At 40.0% G+C, this 14,643-nt stretch overlaps 2 protein-coding genes across 4 annotated transcripts in view; one reads left to right on the forward strand and one right to left on the reverse strand.

Annotated features, from left to right (window-relative positions):
• The window catches only part of dcc (DCC netrin 1 receptor), a 321,689-nt gene that overhangs the window by 268,247 nt on the left and 38,799 nt on the right, over positions 1-14,643 (forward strand). For all 3 annotated transcript variants that reach the window (XM_088281223.1, XM_088281224.1, XM_088281225.1), the window contains exons 26-27: positions 3,381-3,530; positions 9,829-10,137. In XM_088281223.1, the coding sequence (XP_088137349.1) occupies positions 3,381-3,530; positions 9,829-10,137 (459 nt within the window). The remainder of the gene's footprint in view (positions 1-3,380; positions 3,531-9,828; positions 10,138-14,643) is intronic.
• LOC148319579 (E3 SUMO-protein ligase ZBED1-like) lies at positions 11,775-13,840 on the reverse strand. Its single transcript, XM_088282037.1, has 6 exons — positions 13,784-13,840; positions 13,527-13,647; positions 13,298-13,437; positions 13,130-13,207; positions 12,144-12,831; positions 11,775-12,091 (listed from the first exon to the last, which is right to left on the reverse strand). Exons 1-6 carry the CDS (start codon positions 13,838-13,840, stop codon positions 11,775-11,777), a joined length of 1,401 nt encoding a protein of 466 aa, XP_088138163.1.

Consider the following 14,643-nt stretch of genomic DNA (forward strand, 5'->3'; position numbering starts at 1 on the left):
ATAAATAACAATTAAGTATTTGGAACTTCCAGAGGAAAAAAATGGAGCACGCAGCATCATAAACCATTTAAATACAAAGCATATGGGACTATCCCACTAATGCTTACAGTTTCATCTTATTATATATATGTTATGTTTAGAAATTATTTGACGCCAAACACGCAAACCAAAATGCAAGGGCTGGAGTTCTGATTGAATAAGGTACATTCTGACTCTTATTTATACTCATTGGTTCTTTCATCGCTGACAGATTATTAGGTTGTTATTTTCCCTGACATGTTTTCAGTGGCAGTCTTCCGACTTCTTCCGAGGATCACATGATGGTGTCATGTGACTTGTCTTTATCAGCTGAAGTTCGATTAACATCTACCACCAAGTGTAGCATCCTGGAGGGGTTGAACGGACAGTGGAGGGCGTGACCTACTTGTCAGAATTTACAAGTGGGTCTCGCCTTCATCGAGCATCAGCTGATAAAGACGAGTCACAAGACACCATCATGTGACACTGAAGAAGGCGAAAGACTGTCGCCGAAACACGTCAGGTAAATAACAACCTAATAGTCTGTCGGTGATAAAAGAACAAAGGACTTCAAGGTCTGGATTTGTCATGCTTATAACAACAAATAAAAAAGAAAAGGGATTTTTCTAAACGTGTATACATATATACTTGTATGTACACTTTTAGGTTCATTTTAAGAATTACAGTATAATTTCCCATCCCGCGGGAGTTTCATTCACTTCCGTTGTGTTGTAGATTTTGAAATAGCGCCGTGGGTCAATGTTGTTATGTTGTAGCTTTTGCATTTCCGTCGTGGATTTTTCAAAAATGTGTGTATTTCATTGTAGTGTTTTGGCTTTTGCAATTGTTGTGACCTTCCTCGGCCACCGTCGTGCTGCCACCCAGTGTCCACTGTACCGAACAACATACTGTCATAATTTCTCAATATGAATTAGAACGAATAGAAAAAGCAATGACAATAACCCAAAGAAACAATTTATCAACAAAACATTTATTTTGCCATTTAGTCGAATCAATACCGGATGATTTCTAATCAAAACAATATTTTTGAGGGACAAATCAACTGTTATTTGCAGATTTGCTATCATTATCTAGCAGTTGTAACGACAACAGTGAATTCTACAAGTAGAGACCCAAAAGTCTTAGTTCATACATTTTTACTTAAAAATTCACATTATCTTTCTTTGCAGAAAATTCATTTGATGGGTTCCTTTCTCTTCTCTTCCATTTTTCTGTTTCCAAGATATATTCCATGTTTAACTTAAGCTTTCAGTCACCCACTCTGACAATGTCTCTCGCTCACACATACAAACGCACAAATCTCCATCAACCTGCACCTGCCCCACTGTCTCAATCTGATCAATAATCTCAGTCAATAACATCTGTGGTCATTTTACTGCTGTAATCAAACTCTGCTTTGCTTAAAGTGATCAATATATCCCTCACAATACACAATCTCTTAAAAGCTGCTGATCACAGCCTTGCTGCTTTCAAATAATCAATCATTTCCAATCAATACGTGTATTGATCAGAGTTTAGTGGAATCAGACCTGGAGACCAATAAACCTCCCCTCTGCTTGCACTTTACAGTGTAATTGCAAAAGCTTTTTGGGCATGATCCTTTTGGGACTTTTTCAAAAAAGATATATTTTCTCATTAAATAACATTTTATCGTGCTGATCCATTTCAGATGCCATCCAACAGGTCGTCATTGTGCAGTAATCCAATCAAATCACAATTTATTTGTATAGCACCTTTCATACGTAAAAATCCAATTGGAAGTGCTTCACATGTTAAATTTGTAGTCTAGATTAAATTGTAAAACAGTGCCAATTCGATAGAAATACAAAAACAGTACTATAAGTGCTCACTTTCTTTCCATTTCTGATTTGTCATAAAATAATTAGTTGTGTCACTATACTGATTAATTAAAGAGGAAGTCAACTCAAAAATGTTCGACAGCAAGTGGCTGAACAAGGCCCTTGAGATACAAAACATCTTTATTTGTATAGCACATTTCACAACAGCTGCAGCTGTAACAAAGCGCTTAACAGAGTATGGCATAAAATAGCATCATTCAATAACAAAAAACAGCGAAAGTAATCATTTAAAATACAAATTCATGATACAAACACAAATACAGCAGACACCAGAAAACAACAGAATTAGTGAACAGGCTCAAGTTGCGTCAAAAGCCAAAGAATAAAAAGTGCGTCTTCAAACGACTTTTAAAAATGGACAGATGAAAGATTGTGGATTTGCTTCTTAATTCATATTCCACAAAGGCAATATTCATCTGCCTGCACTTCAATGGAAGTGCATTTTCAGCACTTATGTTTAAAAGTCAAGTTTTAATTACAAGATGAAAAAATTAAGATTAAACACTTTGATTGTGCATCTTTCTTGACCTGACTGACATATTTAACTATCAATACTTTAATGCCAAAACTTTGTTTATAAATAAAACGTTTAGATTTTTTTAACATGTTTTATTAACACTGAACCGGTTGTAACAGCATTAAAGAAGCAAGGAGTGGTTTCACAAAATAAACTAAAACAATTCCGAACACACATTTACCCTCAACTCTAAGGTCTACTTTTGTTACTTTGACCTAATCTTATGTTGTAATTGCATGTTATGAGGAAAACAGTGAATTAAGGCAAGTAAATGCTTAGTTACAACTCTCATTAAGAGATTATTCTAAGTGTGAACACCAAAACTCAGTCATCCCGAAAAGCAGCGCCACTGGAATTTTTTTTTTTTTTTTGTTTTTTTTTTTACATTTAATTTTTGTTTCTTTGATAGGTGGTAGAAGGTCTCTGATTTGTACAGTCTGGTAACATTTTCTATGAGCTTGAATATAACATACTGCAACTCCAAATGTTTCTTCAAATTTGATGTAGTTTTTTTTTTTTTTTAACTAAATAACATTTTGTTATGAGCACACTGTACAATGAATCTTAATATTTTCATCTTTAGCGGACACAATCTCAAAAAGTCATGACTGTGTTTCCAGCCAACACATAGTGACTATGATATGTAATTTTAATCTGATTACTGCTCTTTAAATAGTAACTCGATAAGCTTCTCGTGACCAAAATAAATAAATAAATAATCGCGACATAATATGGTAGTAAACCATTACTGGCTTCACTGATAATTCTAGTAGTACTTAGTGAGGTATGTATAATTTTTCGCTTAATATTTGTTTTTACATTAGTTATTGTAATTTTTAGTCAGAATCGCAAATATCTATTTTAAAAGTATCACACACAATAAACCTTTGCGGACTGGATGAGACATATTGCATCATCTTATGTTTGTTGTAGTTTGTACTGACCAATGTCCTTTTGTTTTTCAGCGGTGGTCAGTGCCATTCCAGTGCCATCTCTTGATTCCTCTCAGTATCCTGGTATACTTCCTTCGCCTTCGTGCAGCTTCACCCACACCAAATTCAGTTTAAGACCGATGCCTTTCCCCAGCCTGACTGTGGAAAGAGGATACACACAAGGTAAAACCACAAAAGGTCATGAAAGTCAAAAACACAAACCAATTATTATAAAATATTACAATTGAACTTCAGGTAATGACTGACCATTGTTACGAACAATTTACGTTACTGACAACGTTCTTTAAGAAAAATGCACATTGTATTTGACAATGTGTGTTTTACAGAATGTCTTTATTTCCAAAATACAGTTTGGCTTTTTGACAAAAAAAAAAAAAACCAAAAACTTTATTATACTGTATGTTGAAACTGAAGAAGGAAATTTCCTTTTTTGGCAGATTTTGATTTCAAGATAACAACGAGTCAATGTTACCTGATAAAATGTTTGTATTTGTGTATCACAAAATCCAACCAATTCAAAACCAAACAATAATTTTACGCGCCAAATAAAGTCCTATAAATAGAATTGAATGAGTAACCTTGTTTCGAAGAGTGTTCCTCCTATCATGCTTCTTATCTTATTTGGGACAATTTTACTGTAGAGCTAAATGAGGCAGTCGAGAGCAGTAATTCAATAATTGCCTAATTCCTTGTCACCTTGTATCAATGGCTTGGAGACAGCTGAGAAACAATGAGAAGCCACAGAGTCATTCAATTAGCTGACACCCTGGGAGAACTGATCACTGGCAACAAAACGCAGTTTCAACTAACTGTCAAGGGGAACACAAAACGATACTTGAGCTTTCTGTCTGTCACGACTTGTATGACATAAAAAGCCCCAGGCTGTGGGAGATATCACAAGCCGCTGATAAATTCATTCAAACCTCCAACTTTTGCTGACTAACATCGGTATGGAAAGTACCCACTCCCAATTTGGGCCCCGATATGTTTGTGTGGGGGCTCTGTCAGACACCTTTCATTCATTTCTTTATACTGTCATCTTAATGATGGGTTGACCACTCACAATTGTTGAGTGAAATACTTACATTTCTGACAAAAATGTTAATTGAGTCAAATTGGGGGGAAAATAGCCTGAGGTAGGTTGGTGCGTAGCGTGCAGTCCACAGACGTAATGTTAATTTGATTAATTCTTTTACCTGGGGTATTATCTGCGGAAAATAGAACCATAATGGATAATTCAGTCTGTGATATTTTTTCAACTTCCTCCGTTTTGTCCACATAATCATTGTTTTTACTCTATCCCCTCCATCAATTTTCTGTACCAAGATTTATCTAATCCCATTTGTCTTTGACAAAGAGCTAGACAAAAATTCATTTGTTTGAGTGCTCAACAAGTCTAAGGAGGAAGAATGCAATGGTTGTTTGTATATTTTCATATTAAATGGTCATATTACAATGTGGTTAAGCAGACACGATTTAATAAAATCTTTCTTAATTCACTGCCGCAATTTTAGAAAATGCCCACATTTTCAAGACCCACAGGATATTGTGTTCGATGATTATCTATACCCTTGAAGCTACCAAATAAAGTGGGTGTTAGCTTTGATGGGTCAAATGTCACATATGTGCACATGGCAGAAATTTTCATCAAGCGCTTTCACAACAGCTGCAGCTATAACAAAGCACTTTACACAATATATAGCAAAAAATAACAGTAATACAACAGAAGATAAAACAAAACAATGACGTTATTGTCACGATCGTGTGCACAGAATTTCGAACCCCAAAGCAGAGCCAAAACAAAAAAGAGCAAAATACTGAATTTTATTCAACCAAGGGAGCGTACTAAAACCGGGAATTTACACATGTGGGAATAAGTAATGTGACGAACGACAGAAGCACACGATTACCAAGCAAAACTAGACTAGCAGCCACAATATTCCGGCGACTAACTTCCACTTCTCCAGCACCTATAAACCCTGCTGATTGGAATGACCAGCAGGTGTGCACTGGAGGCTCCGCCCATCCACCAGGCCCAGGGACTGGAAAAAAACAAATGTTAGTCACCGAACATGACAGTTATAATCCAATCCTAACTATTCCATCATACGCCGTGCTTAAACGGTTATACAACTTGTAGATGAAAGAAGAGATCCTTTCACCAGTTGATCAGAGACATCATGATCATAGCATGCATGATGTCGCACCCGTCTGCTCCAAGCTAACTGTGGAAGTAAACAAGTTGCTGTATCATCCATTGTCGAGTAAGATACATACAGAATGACTAGTTCAATTCTCCAGTTGCATTCTTCAATTCCAAGTGACAACTCTCAGTTCTAAATACACGTCTGCACTCAGCGACGATATTATTCAGTCACAACAATGCAGACTGTCCAACAGCGACAACATCTCCGTTGAACAAAACTGGGCTGTGAAAAATACTACCCATCGGTGCAAAAAACAAAAGTGCTCCGCAGCCATCAAGCGGTGACAGTCAAAGAGCAGCGATGCTCCCTCAATCAAAACCGGTTGCGGGTGCATGCATGCTGCTGAGAATGCGCAACCATGAAGGCACAGATTTTTCTCCTTCAACAAATGTCTCTGCTAAAATGCTGCTAACAGTCCACAGCAGGTCCACATGAAGGACATTTTTTTTAATTTTACCGAAATTGCAATCTCAGACAACGCGATTTTGAGATTGTCAAAGCTGCATTTTTTGAAAGGGCTCTTGTGCCACATGCTCATCAAGCAGGTCACAATAGCCAGTGCTGTACTGATTACAAAAGGAAAAAAAAGCATCCCAGAAGTAATTTATTTTGCCGCTGCTTGAATGCCAGGCGCCAAGCTATCTTGCGCTACAGGAGTACGGACTTTATTTGTATTTGTGCAATTATGCAAGTCCATGTCCAGTATCGGCAACGAGCTGCGGATCATCTGCGTCGTGACAAATAAACTACACCACTAAATCGGAGCGTTTTAACCAAGGAGGCGGACGACGTGTCCCTTAGCGTGCTAATTGCTAAATTGAAATGCAGAGTCGGAAAAAAAACCCAAATAAGTGCTTAGGTGTACAGTCGTTTTTTCACAGAAGTCTGGTTAGAACCGCGTTAGGTCAGAAAGCCAGCAGCTATGAATAGAAATATTGTATTTCAATCAATATGTATCTAGACATAAAATAAGACGACGGCTACGTTAGCAATTTAGCAGAGGCTCTCAGTCCGGAACTCTTAAATGGCTTACGTCATCGTGACAAAGAAATTTGATGTCAAACGTATATGTACACGATATATTTATGTACAAAGAACATGAACATTAGTCCAAAATGTAAAACATTCTGGGATTCAAAAAGTGCATTTTCATATGCATAGTTACACATGAATACAAAATTATACTTGATGGCAAGTTGTTTTCTAAAAATACCACAATTGCTACAAGCCCAACTGTGCTTACTTGCATTGGGCATGTTCATGGAGACAAAGAAGAAGACGTATAAGCCCATAATAAGGTAGGCGTCTTTGAATAGTAAATTAGCAAGCTAATGATGTTTAAATAAACCTCCGCCGTAAGCATCTTTCTTGCGGTGGCGTCATTCACAAAATATGTTTTTGGGGGGGGTGGGGGTGGTCGAGTGGTTGTTGCCGGATCGGCGTCGGGGCCGACGATTGTTATGAATAAGCCCGGCGAGTGGAGGCCGGAACTGTACCGAGATAGCAGCCGGAGGACGGGGGGGGCTGACCTCTACATATTTCATGACCCTTTTTTTTTCATAACGACAATTAGATGACAACGAGCTTAACATAAGAAATGATCACAAGCCTTTATGCGAGATTTTGTTGACAAAACTGGACGAACATCTTCGCGGGTGTTCAAAATGCACACTGACAACATGCAGATAATTCAAAAGGTAGCAGGAATGTTTGAGAGCCTTCAGCCCAGTCTGACAGTTTGACTCGATAACGATTCCCATCCGGCCGCCTCAAGGCTCTCTCCCATTCACGCACCGTTCACAGAATGACACCTTGAGGAACTCTGAAATAACAGCGCTCGGCATTAACAGAACATCACCTATTCCCAACAACAATAAACCACATGTAACACAGTAGGTGAAAAAATATTTTCTTACTGTATAATTACGATTTGACCCTCAGCTTGTAATAAATATCATAGTATGGATAAAGTTTTCCAAATAACACCTGGCACATACCGTCTGCTAGCTAGCATCAGGCTGAAGTAGTGTTAACGTAAATTTATGAGCTTTGCTATATTAGCAACTATTATGTTGTGAACATGCAGGGGCTGGTAAATCTCTTAAACATCGAAGGAAATGTTGAACAGCATCAAATCTTTAAACAAAACTTCAAAACTGTTTAAGATGATTAAAATTGAAATAACATCCGCTTCGTACATACACTTGCAAACCCTCACCGCTCAGTGAGATTTGGGCTTCAGTGAAAGGTGGATGCTCGTCCTGTGGTTAAAAAGCGGTCATATTTTTGTTTTGCTTGTTTGATAGTTCAGGCCATTTTATTTTATTCAAGTGGTACCATTTTGAGGAAATAATGAAAGATGACTAAAATGTGAGAAACTCTAAAGGGCCTATTTTAATAAAAGCCAGTGCGCTAAGCTTAAAAAACAGGCACAAATTCATTCCCATGTCGGAGCAAATCTGCTTCATCATGCATGTTTTGGACCGCATTTGCACCTTGCTGGGTGTTCGGCAGGCTGAACTATTGCATTTTCAGTTTTGTGCTGGGGCAAGTGTTTACTGTTTTACCGTGTATGGGAATTTGGCAGTCCACGTTGTGCCATGTTGGCCACACTGGCGGCGTCATGTCAAAAAAAAAACCCACCCTCGGTCAGCCTGTGCGAATTAGCCATACAACCAAAGCAGTTCTAAAGAAAACAGAATAACTGTTCACTCACTATAGCTCAATTGCCACTTGTCGCTGTATTTTTTTTCAATAAAATAACATTAACCGATCCTCACCACGAACAGTGTGCAGTATTTTCACCACCTTCAAGTGAGGATGCACAAAAGCCAAAAATGGTGCATAACAAAAAATAATTCGACCTATCAAAATGTGTCAATGCACACTTGTGAATAATCTTACCTTGATATGTTACAGCCCGTTTATTAAAGTACCACGTGGACCATTCTTATATCCCACCCTCGCATCCATATACCCAAGGCAAAGCTCCCCTCATATAAATGCTGATCAATACAATGTGTCGGCTGAATTATGGTGAAGAGAAAAATAAAAAGGAAGAAACTTTACATTCAATGTGCTTATCTTTGCAGCAAATGCGAGAAAAGGCATGTTATTTGGTGGCCTCGGTCGCGTCACAATGCGTGAAAGGGAACGTAACGGGTTGTAGGAGGTCACAGCTACAGTGAATGGAGTGGTTACGACAGGGAGGAAAGTTTAAAGAAGTGTTCTGGCTTGAAAGTAGATGCCAAAATAAGAATTGTGGCCCATCAACAGTGTGTTGCTGAAACTGGACTCAGTTGAGCACATAAATCCAAGAGCACCGTGCTAGGGAATCTAAATTGGCTTATTACTCAGTCATAATCATGGCCCAGGAAATCTTTGCATTCCCTGAACGCTCTCTACCTTCCTTGTTTTTTTCAACTCTTCCATCCACAACGCCTTTTAGCAGTTGCAGGAGTGCCATCATGCAACACGTACGCACAAATTTAAAGGCAGGAATCAAATGCTCATACGAGAATCATAGTGATTCATTCAAATCTTAGTATGATGATCATGTCAACCAGATCCATTTCAGTCAATCACTCAATCAATATATCAATAAAAACAATTGCAGAGGTGTCATTAACTGACCACGCCACTGGTACCGGGAGACCCACACTCAACTCTAAATGGCTGTCTTGCGAGTACACCAATGAGCCACATCGGTCCTCCCGGCTGAAGGTTTTTTTTTTTTTTTTTTTTTTTTTTTTTTTTTTTTTACAATCCTTAATTGGGTGTTTGAAAAGTGCTACATAAATCAAATTTATTAATATTATTATTAAAGGAAAATGTGCATTTGTTAAACTTAAAGGGCCAGTACATGCAACAGCATTACAATATAAGATTTCATTTGAATTCTATACACGTGGTCCTTGAGGGAGATTTAAAGGGACAGACGAAAACCTATTTCCGGCCTTGCTAAGTCCATCATTAAAAAAAAAGAAAATCACCCTTCATCCCACATATGGTCGTCCATCTATGACGGATGCACGGACCGTTTCCATCCCTTGGACGAAAGGTCCACTTCCACGAAACAATTTTTTCTCAGGAACTGGACCAAAATATCCAGTCTGCACTGATATATTCACTAATTCTGTTTTTAAATACGTTTCCTGTTTCTGTGCTTATTAGGTCATTTATATTTTGTCCTTCCTCCTCTCTTACACTGATCCCCCCATTTGTCTGTGTTGCTTCATCTCCTTTCTCGTCAGTCATATCAACGGATACTTCCACCAATCCTCTTCTTCAGCAGCAGTCTCCACCTCAACAACCTCCGCCCCTTTTACCAGGCTCCTCGGTGAGTGCTGGGGAACATGTTCCCGGTATCGGACCGGTTCCTGGGGCCCCTGCTGCCTCTACTGCGGTTGCATCTGAGGAATCCCAGGCTGGTGCAAGTCGGACTATACCAACTGCGTGTGTGCGACCAACTCATCCACTTAGAAGCTTCACAAATCCACTTCTGCCACCCCCAATGAGTACCATCGACCCCAAGGTGTACACCTCCATGCTGCCACAGTCCAGTGAGTACAAATATATTTTTTTGCACGTTTAATTTTACTATTATTGTTTTACTACACATCCTCGCTGTGTTTGAAGGTACACAGTGTGGAGTTTTTTTTTTTTTTTTTTAAATAATCTCCAAAATAGGAGGCACAGATTTTGATGTGTTAGCATATTTGCATCACAGCTCAGAGGTGCAGGGTTCAATCTTGAGCTCCCACCTTCCCGTGTGGATTTTGTATGTTCTTCCTGTGCCTGCTTGAGTTTTCTGCGGCTACTCCGGTTTCCTCCCCCGTTCCAAAAATATGCATGGTAGGTTGATTGAACACTCTAAATTGGCCTGAGGTGTGAGTGGGAGCGCAAATGGTTTTAATTCTTAATAATTCTTAATAATGCCTTTATTAGTCCCACAATGGGGAAATTCGAGATTCGAACCCAGGCCTCCTGGGGAGACTGGGTCCTGAACGCGGCGCCTTAGACCACTCGGCCATCCTGGCAGCCACGAGATTCGAACCCAGGCCTCCTGGGGAGACTGGGTCCGGAACGCGGCGCCTTAGACCACTCGGCCATCCTTTTGTGATTGTGTGTACTGGGATAATCTCTAAATATGGAGGCCGTACTTCAGGTGTTTTGCTGTGTATGAGACCCGGCGTTATTGATTTAAATCATCTCAACATAGCACTTTTTTTTCAATTGTGGTACGATTAGTTCTAGTTCAGTGACAATGCGTGGATAGGGTATCATTTATGGGTGTTCCTGTCATGATTTATATTTGTTGTTTTTGAGTTGGTATTAAGTTTCATGTGTTTCCTTGTTGAGTGTTTGTCTTGTGCTCTGATTGTGTTCACCTGTGCCTGTCGTCTCACTCCCGAGTGTGAACCAATCAGCTCCCTCCAACCCTTTGTGTCTTGTCCAGGTGCTCCTCGTTGTCTCGTTACTGTGTTTGTATTTAGTTCCCTGGTTGATTTTATTTCTAGTTGGTCCATTGTTTCTTGTCACTGTCACCTGTCCCTGTCCCTGTCTTTTGTTTCCCGTCGCTGTCAGTGTCCAGGTCCGCGTCCTTCCTTCCTGCCTGTCTCGTCAAGTTTAGTTTTTTCAGTCGTGTTTTGTTCGTGTCTGTTGTTTTGCACTTTTTGATATTTTAGTTTTTCAGAGTTCCTTGTAGTGATGGGTAGATGAGGCATCCTGTATCGTTTCGATACAGTGACACAATGTATTGACACTGCGTTGACACTGTGTTGCTGAATACTGACACCTGGTGGACTTGCAGGAAACATTTGACAGGGTCATCTGACACTGATCTGTCAAACTAATTTTATCCAATTCCATTGATTAGCGACGTGATGTGTTTTTATATCTCCTATTTCGTATTACTTTCCATCACACTAATTATTCTCTTATTTATATAATTTATATATTTAACTGAATTATTGTTGTGTTGCACTGGAGAGGGGAGCTCTCTAATCTCGTTGCACACTTGAGTACAATGACAAAGGGATTTCTGATTCTGATTAGGCATTTGCTTTCACATTATTTTTACATACACGCAATTTCATAAAAAAAATCTTTGATATTCGAGACGCAGTTGATAAATTAAGTGAACATCTGTCTGAATGCCCAAGTAAAAGTGTTGTGAATGACAATGGACTCATTGTGATTAAAGATTTTTATTTAAAAAAATTAGTTTCTCCAGCGTTTTGTTATTCAGTCTATTTCTTTTTTTTGAGGCAATTTCCCCCTCCTTTGAGAAGATTCTCTCACAAGGCACTGAAGAGGCCGGTGTGCACAACACCTGTGTGGCCAATATAAATAGGTGAGGGAATGTGGGCTCCATGGACTTCCAGAATGAGAGAGGGTCTTCCGTACATGCAATGTGTCCTGCTGACAGATAGCGCTGCACCTCTGAGTGCGCATCAACAGTGGGGTTGCGCATCATCTGGCCAACTTCATGGTCGAGGTGCTGCCACAGGTCGTCTGAAAAAAAATTAAAAAGGATTTTAGCGCATTTTCCAGAAATAAAAATTACATAATGATAAAGAACCTGATGGTGTCGGAGTCAGCAGTGAAGAAGGTCCTGGCTGGGCCTCCTGTGTGCGCCCAATGATTCGGGCGCATTCTGAACGCAGCCTAGTGACTGCTTCTGTACACCGGGAGGAACTACGGAACCCTAGTGATTTGTATCTGGGGTCTAGAAGTGTTGCTAGTGTTAACACACTTAAAGACTCCAGATTGGAAGCAGTGTCTGCGACTCGACGCTTGAGGTGGTCATGTAACTGTATGGCGGGCTGTGTCTGCAAGGTAGAAGCATGACGCTCAAGTGCGAGATAGAGCATTTTAATCATCGGGATGACCTTCGATCCTGAAACTCGCCTCTCTCCAGACAACTCCACTGTTGCTTGATGGAATGGGGCAAGCACTTGAAGTACTTCCCCCACGGTGTTAAACTCATCAGCAGTCAGTGGAGTCAAATCTGTTTTTAGAGAGGCCAGAGATACCCACACTGGTTCCCTCTCATCATGCAGCCTAGACAACATTTCATATGTGCTGTTCCAGCGCGTTGGCACCTCATTGATCAGTTTCAGTGTTGGTCGTCCCATCTGTTGCTGCACCTGAATGAGCTTCTCCTTGGCTGTCGTGCTGGAGCGGAAATGAGTGACTATGTTCCTAGCGTTTTGTCTGATGGCTTTCAGTGCGGGGATCTGGTCACTTTTTAACTAACAAATTTAGACTATGTGCAATGCAAATTATGTGCCGAATTTGGAGCTGTTTGATAGATGCGATCATGTTTGGAGCAGCGTTGGTCACAAAACACTTTACTTTGTTAGTTATGGCCCAGTCCTCCATAACAGCTCTCTTGACCTGGGCCAAATTGTCTGCAGTGTGACTTTGTGGAAAGTATTGAACTCCCAACACTGATGTACACAAATGCATATTTTTATTAATGTAGTGACAGGTCAGCGCCAAGTAAGCCTCCATGTTCACAGATGTCCACATGTCAGCCGTTATACTCACTGCCATAGCTTGCTGTACTTCCACTTTCACTCGTTCCCGTTCCTCCCGGTATTTTTCGTCTACCATCTGTTTGATGGTCTGAAAATTGTTACAAAAGCAAATCAATACGATAGAAATACTGATGGAATATAACTGGCTTTATCAACTACTACTTTAGGAAAAACAAACCTTTCTGGATGGTAAAGAATATGAGGGTTCAAGGACTTGAATAAGTTCCTTGAACCCTTCACTCTCCACAATGCTGAGCGGCTGGCAGTCTTTGAGAATGAAGTTCAGGATTGCTTTATCAAGCAGCTCCTTCCGGGAAGCTTGATTGTTAAGCACAAATCATTAATAATGACTGATACCTAACCACTCCATTAAGAGAGTCAGACAAAGCAAAATAATGTTTGCATACCTGTATTTATCCGGGAGCTACCAGGAACTTCATTCTCGTGCCTTGCCCTGTAATGCCTCAGCATTGTGGAGGTGCTCTTGTTGGTGTAAGAATGTTCGCTGCCGCAAATGCGACATTTCACCTGAAAAACAGAGTATGAATAATAAACTAAGACTTACTTTCAAAATAATCATGAAATAACCGAACTTTTAGAAAATATGAGAGTAAGACAGTGAAACAAGGAAGTCAACATAAAACAACACCTTATTTTCACAGACAAGATCGAAATGGTCCCACACAGCAGAAAACTTGCGTTTTCCAGTGACGTCTTCCATCTTGCGGATATTTAACGCAAAGTAACGCGCCAATAACTCAATGCTTGTTTTGAGCGTCCATCCTGTTGACAGATGCGCGTCTTTATACTCTCAGTTTGGCGCGCGACCGCTGTGTCGACACGGGTCTGGTAGTGGTCACGTGACTTTCTTAAAGCAGTACGCGCACCGACTCGGGTTTTGCCCTGGAAGCTCGGCGCGCGCATCGACGCCTCGGTGTCGCTGGACCCATCACGAGTTGGATAATCCTTTAGCTACGCTGTCTACTCGGTGTTAATCGTGGCAAATGACAGCTGCCGTGTGATTATTGTGTTTGTGTTTATTCTGTTACCTTTATTCAGGGAAGTGCACCGGCTGCTTGTGTCTTATCCTTGGGTGACTTGAGACAGTGTTTTGCAATAGACACCTGGCACATTGGCTTCATTTATGTTGTTATATTTTTAAGTGTGAAATGATCCCAGACTTTGTACATTCTTTATGTTGTTCTTTCTGACTCACATTCTCCAGTAACAAGCAATGTGGAAAAATAATCTCTCATTCACTCATTCTTCTCCCACTTTCATTAAACAAATTTTAATAAAGGACATACAGGATAATCGCTACTCTTATGAATACTAATGACATATATGTATATGAGATAACTGAGCAATACTGGGGAATAAATGATGACACCTCAGTCCGATATCACCAAAAATGGACCGATAACTATAATGTAAATAAGACTATATATGTCACTGATGGTGTAGTGGTACACTCGCCTGAGTTGTGTGTGGGCAGCGTGGGTGACTGGCGACCAGTTCAGGGTG

This window comes from Idiotropiscis lumnitzeri, chromosome 18, assembly GCF_059441095.1.
Source record: "Idiotropiscis lumnitzeri isolate Australia: NSW breed Sydney's pygmy pipehorse chromosome 18, RoL_Ilum_1.0, whole genome shotgun sequence".
Lineage (NCBI taxonomy): Eukaryota > Metazoa > Chordata > Actinopteri > Syngnathiformes > Syngnathidae > Idiotropiscis > Idiotropiscis lumnitzeri.